The sequence below is a fragment of the Glycine max genome, chromosome 5 (genome assembly GCF_000004515.6).
Source record: "Glycine max cultivar Williams 82 chromosome 5, Glycine_max_v4.0, whole genome shotgun sequence".
Classification (NCBI taxonomy): domain Eukaryota; kingdom Viridiplantae; phylum Streptophyta; class Magnoliopsida; order Fabales; family Fabaceae; genus Glycine; species Glycine max.
In genome coordinates this window covers 9,264,149-9,271,143 of record NC_038241.2, presented here as the reverse complement: position 1 = coordinate 9,271,143, position 6,995 = coordinate 9,264,149, and the positions used below count along the sequence as shown (strand labels likewise).

Sequence of the window (6,995 nt, the reverse complement as noted above, 5' to 3'; positions counted from 1 at the left end):
TCTGGAAACCTGCTTTAGAATTAAGCTTTTTTAATTCTTTATACTCTGCCTTTTGTTCCTTTGTTGCATTTCTTCCTATTTCTTGAAACCCATTCTTGAAGACTTCTTCCACCTCTTGGAAGTCGAAGATTGCATTCATCTTCAAACACCAATTGTTGAATTTCTTTCCATCAAACACTGGTAAATTTCTTGAGAAAACACCACTTGAACCCAACATGATTCACTACTTGGATTCTACATAAGTTCACACCAAGGAAATGCACAAGACACAAATAAACCCACACTAGACATGATTTATCACACAACAGAAAGCCTTACACTTTAGTGGGTAATACACACACACACACACACAAGTCCATGATCAAATTTTCTCTAGATACCAATTTGTTGGGGAAGAAACCACTCACACACACATAGTAAGGAAGAAGATAGATGAGAGAAGAAGAAATAACAGTTTTGTATTGATTACTCTAGTGCACTTACATTCTCTCTCTATCTCATATAACACTTGTACACAAGTGCGCTTTTATACATCACACATATAGATGCACATATCTAACTAACTAACTAGTTATACAACAAACAATAATTGGCTGGATGACACACAGTGGACACACTCATTGTACAAGTCCAAGCCTTAGACTAGACAATCCAAGTCTTACACTGGACAATACTGCTCTTGCGACCATGAGAGATAGATAGATAGATAGAGAGAGAGAGAGAGAGAGGTCTATTTTTCATTTAATTAATTTGCAATATATTTCATGAATAATAATGAGAGAAAATTTTGATTTTCTAATTAAAAATAATTTATTTTATAAATTTAAACTCATGATAAGAAAATCGACTATTATCTTAAAAAATTTAACTATCAATAATTAATATATATTATATAAAAATAAATTAATATACTATCAATGAAGAAATTAAATCATGGAATTATTTTTAAAATTGACCAAAAAAATTCCATCAATGAATAAAATGCATGGATAATGAAATATATTTGCAGTTTTTATTGTTTATAAAAAAGTAACAAAAATAAAATAAAATAGTGCATGGCATTTTTTGTTTTTAGGATATGTATAGTGTTGACCGACTTAAAGTTTAGCTAGTTATCTTTATAGAGTTATTATGACTATATGTATGTTTTGAGGAAATTTGAGTTGCTTTAATATTGTATGAGTTTATGTTATGATGAAATGTCACAAGGTGTGCATAGTTTACTTAAGTGTATATATACATCAAAATGTGAAAAGTTTACAAGCATACATACTTTAATAATTAAATTAATAGAAAAATTTAAAATAAATTCATTCATATAAGTTTGTTCCTAGTTCCATATGTAACATCAATTCTTCGTTACATTTATTATAAAATTTAATTTTTTGTTCTACTTTTAATAACTTCATGTCCGAAAATTTTCTTGATTAACATGTATATCATAATATTAAATATATATATATATATATATATATATATATATATATATATAACAAAAATATTAAAAAATTTCATTAAAAATATTTTTATTAGAAAAATAATTTAAATTACTTTATTAATAATATCATAAATTAAGTATATTTTTTCTGATAGATATCGAGTGTATCTTTCAATGATTTTTATTAAAACTAAAATAAGTGTAATACAACTAAATAGGTTTTTTTTAATTGTCTATTTATTTTAAAATAATAATTTATCTTCAGTTATATGAATTACAATAGTTTCAATCTAACTTAATTAATTTTATATTTTAAACTATTAAAAAAATTGCTTATAAAATATAGTGTTATAAAATAATTGAATTATTTTATCATTTCCTTTTATAAAATTGTAAAATATTTAAATCTAAAAAAGTATAAATTATTTTTATATTTTTATACATAATAAATTTCTCATATAATTTTATAAATATTTTAAATAAAATTAGAAATATATGTGAGACTATAACTAAATACATTTTCTCTTTTTGAATACTCTCTCGATGTTTTTTGGCATTTTGAAGAACTTAATTAGCCAACTATGTTTGTTTCAATAAAAATATTTAATTTTATAAATGGATATATTTCAAACATGCTTGAGAACAACAATGATCCATGCAAATGCATGAATACCGTACTAGTTTAAAAAACAAAAAATACCATACACTTTTTTATTTTATTTTATTTTTACTTTTTTATAAACAATAATGATTGCAAATATATTTCATTATCTATGCATTTTATTCATTGATGGAATTTTTTGGGTTAATTTTAAAAATAATTTCCACGATTTCTTCATTGGTAGATATTGATAATTAATATATATTAATTATTAATGGCTAACTTTTTTTAAGACAATAGTCAATTTTCTTAGAGTTTAAATTTATAAAATATATTATTCTTAATTATAAAATAAAAATTGTCTCTCATTATTATTCATGCTATATATTGTAAATTGATTAAATGAAAAATAGATCTATGTCTATATATATATATATATATATTCATTTATATCCTTAATTGATATTAAAAGAATTCCTTCCTTAATTAATATTTAAAGTGAAATATTAAAAATTATTTTAAAAATTACATTAATGTAATCAATTTAATCCTTTATTAATGTTCAATTTGATTAAATTAAATCAATGATTATCGTTAATTGTAACTTTTGATCCATGACTAAATATAATTAAATCAAATCAAGGGTGTAATGAAATTAAAATCTCAATCTAATACTTTAAAACTTCAATTATTTTTACATATAATATATAGATATAGATAGATAGACTGTAGTTGTCCTTGATCATGTAGTAATTTCTTCCATTGCACACATTGGTCAAAACCCTAAAAGAAATGTGTTAACAATATTTTCTAATTTTTTTCTATTTTCATATTTTTTTCTTTCTCTCTTTCTCAATTAATTGTAAAATATAATAATTTATTATACGTGACCACACATTCATTTAGTCAATGCATTTCTCTTTCTAATTTACTATAAGAAATGTTTTATTCTTATACAACAATATTTTCTAATTTTTTTCTATTTTCATATTTTTTCTTTCTCTCTTTCTCAATTAATTGTAAAATATAATAATTTATTATACGTGACCACACATTCATTTAGTCAATGCATTTCTCTTTCTATGTCAGTGTGCGGATGCTTCCCTCTTCTGTGGGAACAGCTGGCTAGCCAAGAGAAGTAGTGAAAAACCAATGATAAAATTATTGTGAGCAATAAATCAGATGAGTTTGAAGCCTCTATATATAGCCCCTGCAATATGGAACTTGAGCAATCAATTTTTACTTTTGATTTCACTGACCTTGTTTGCAAAATCATATAGCACCTCCACACCATTGCATTGTCTCTATGAGGAACAAACTTTCACACCCTCTTTGTCTTTTCCTTTTGATTTCACTGAGCTTGTTTGCAAAGTCAGATGCAGGAAGCCTTGTGGTGTATTGGGGCCAAAATGCAGCTGAAGGCCATTTGACAAAAACATGCAAAACTGGACTCTTCCACATTGTGAACATAGCATTCCTCTCAACTTTTGGCAATGGTACTCAACCTCAAATCAATTTAGCAGGCCATTGCTCCCCTGTGTCAAACGGTTGCAAAAGGTTAGGCATAGGCATCAAGAACTGCCAAAGGAGAGGCATCAAGGTATGTGGTGGATCTACATGTAATGGAGGATGTGCAAATAATACACCCTAGCTTGGCTTTGATAATATTATAATTAAATATCTTGAGTTTTTGTATTTTATCCCCTCTATATCATATATTTTAATCAATTATCCCAAGGTTCTTACTCTTTAGTATTTTTTTTTTATTCAAGTATTTGTATTTGAAAGTCGATTTTTTCTTTTCCTTTATATTATCATTTATTATGTATTAAAATCTTATGATTTTATCATTAATAATACAACCTTGAGTTAGAATTTGATATCATTTTTTAAAAATAAATTACCTATGCTAACTCGGGATTCTGGAGTTGTCACTTATTAAGGTTATGCTTTCAATTGGGGGTGGCACCAAGACCTACTCATTGTCATCCCCAGATGATGCCAGACAAGTTGCAGACTACATTTGGGACAACTTCTTGGGAGGGAAATCAAAATCTAGGCCATTTGGGGATGCCATATTGGATGGGGTGGATTTTGACATTGAAAGTGGTGAACTCCACTATGCAGCACTTGCTTATAAGCTGCATGACCATTATGCTGGTTCTAGCAAAAAGTTCTACTTAACTGCTGCACCACAATGTCCATTCCAAAACAACTTACTCCATGGAGCACTCACCACAGGCCTTTTTGATCATGTTTGGATTAAGTTCTACACCAATCCTCAATGTGAGTTTACCCCAAAGGACCCCACTGGGTTTAAGAGTGCATGGAATCAGTGGACCACATCAATTAATGCTGCTGGCAAGTTCTTTGTTGGACTTCCTGCCTCACATGCAGCAGCTAGAACGGGTTTCGTGTCATCACATGCTCTCATAAATCATTTGCTGCCTATAGTTCGGTCACCTAAATATGGAGGTGTTATGCTTTGGGATAGGTTCCACGATTTGCAATCTGGATATAGTGGTAAAATTAGAAGAAGCGTTTGAGTAATTCACTATAGTAAATACAAGTTCTAAGGAGTCTAGGAATTATTTCAAATAATTGTTGTTGACTAAGGAGTTAAATTTTTAGTCCTATTTTCTAGCCCTGTAATTAAATGTGACAAAAAGTTTATTCCAATGGAAATAAAATAAGAGTGTAGTTTAGAAAATAAAATATATTCGTGCGCTCACACATATTCTTTTAATGTGTGAATCCTAACTCCATAATTGCCGAACTCAAAATAGCTGGTAGTGGTAAGGTTCTAAGTTTTCAAGCTGGGGAGCAATTATTATTATTCCACTTGATTAGGCGGTGCAGTAGAAACTTTTTACTTGAATACAGCTTGCAATTAAATTTTAATGATTGAATAGGTACAACTTTGGCCCTCAACAATTTGAATGGCACAGCTTTTTTTTTTTAAATAATGAAGACAGGGGCTGCGCAAATTATTAAGCTATAAAAGGAGGCCGTGGGGTGCATTAAGCATTTAGAGTAAAATTTTGAGTATTAATTTTATGCCATCATTAAAATTCATAGAAGTCATGTGAGGTTACTATGTGTTCTGGGATTTTGAGTATAGCATATTATGTTGTATTTTTCAAACTTCATCATCATTTGGACCTTTGCATAGTTTTGGCATATTATTCTTCAAAAAAAAAAAAAACATTGGCATATCAAGTGTGTGCGTTTTCTTTATGTGCATGGCAATTGTCTAACTTTCGCTTCTGCTATAAGTTCTTTTAGATACTTGATTTCTTAACACCTTAGTTTTTTTCTTAATTCACCACTGCAAAAACGTCTTCCAACAATGGTTCTTAACTACATTGAAAGACGGTTCAAAATCATCTTCAAAGTCAACATTATCAAAAGTCAAGACTTTCGATGACGATTCCATTAAAAACCATCTTAGAAGGATATCCTTCTAAGACAGTTCTTAGATAAAAATCGTCTTAGAAAAGCAAAAACCGTCTTAGAAGGGTAGTCTTCTAAGAACCGTCTTAGAATACATTGTTAACTGCATTTTGCAAATATTATCGTTGCCCTTCTGAATGCATTTCAAGCAAAATAAACCACAGAATGACAATGAAATACAATAATGTTACATAAACCATGCATAATTCAAATGTCTTCTATTATATACCTTTATTTCCAGGAATATTGAAAATCAAATTGTTCTAGATCATATAAATAAAATACAATCTAGATCACCCCAACTTAATAAAAAACAAACATCTTTAGTTGATAGGATATAGGCCAAATCATAATGCTCATCACATCAACAAAAGTGTTATAACTAATCAACTTCAATCAGTACTCTACAGCTCAATTGTTCAAGAATGACATGCCATGGGAACTCTGTCAACTATCAACTACAATGGTTTCAGAAAGGAAATATATTCATAAAATATATTTCATTGCATCTCTCTCAAAAGTCTCATAAGTCTGAGCCTCTAAATTAACCATCAAAGGTTACAAAACAATAGTAAAACTTTCAAAATTATTTATCTCAAAGTGCAGAATAATCAGATAGTAACATAGAATCCAATAACAACATAGAAAGAAGCATGGAAAGGAATGCTTACTTGCAAAGGTGACTGTAAAAAATCCATGTAACCAAGCTGGCATAAGATATTGAGAGGGTTAAGCAATATATAATAACATATAATGCTATGCCTATAAGTTCAACAAATGTCAAGATAGATACCTCAAAACGTTGCTTAGGAAGAGGATCCATTTTTTGGTAAAGATATCCAACGTAGTCCAGATATGGTCGCAAGGGATGTCTTTGTGAATCTGTTAAGCAAAAATACTGACTATAAACAGAAGACTTTGGCCAAGGGCAACATATTTGAAGAAACAGTGGAACATCAAATCACAACTTTCACATTCCATACATGAAGCACAAGCACACACACAAAATGGAAGAAGAGATCCCTAAATATATTACATAGGCAATACTGAGGGTTCTTGTAACCTAGATGCAAGATAAATAAAAGTGGGATCATAATAATTAGGAAAACATTGAAAAATAAGTTTAAAGGGAAGAATAAGATATTCTAACTACTGATCTTCAAAATCAAGATAACAAATCTAAAAACCAAGAAAAAGAAAATAATTGTACTAGAATTATCATTTGCATCCACACTTGCTTTTGGATGAACTGAATTTCCATATATAATGATCTACACAAATGTTTCAAATTATCATTCAGTACCCTTTCGATAGAAAACAAAGACATGGAACTTAAATTTTATATGTTATTATCAATGAAGCATAAATGCATTATCCATAAAACAAGAATTGTAAGACAACAAGACAGTAGAAATCCTCCCAAAATATTGCTTCAATATTTAGAATACAACATTAAAAGAAATTAAATGGTTTACCTAAATAGAATGAATAAAAAAACCAGTA

The 6,995-nt window shown here is 28.7% G+C and overlaps 1 protein-coding gene across 1 annotated transcript; it reads left to right on the top strand.

Moving 5' to 3' along the window:
* Window positions 1-3,132: 3,132 nt before the first annotated feature.
* LOC100790609 (basic endochitinase) lies at window positions 3,133-4,757 on the top strand. Its single transcript, XM_006579636.4, has 2 exons — window positions 3,133-3,639; window positions 3,983-4,757. Exons 1-2 carry the CDS (start codon window positions 3,346-3,348, stop codon window positions 4,583-4,585), a joined length of 897 nt encoding a protein of 298 aa, XP_006579699.1. The 5' UTR covers window positions 3,133-3,345; the 3' UTR covers window positions 4,586-4,757.
* Window positions 4,758-6,995: the final 2,238 nt, after the last annotated feature.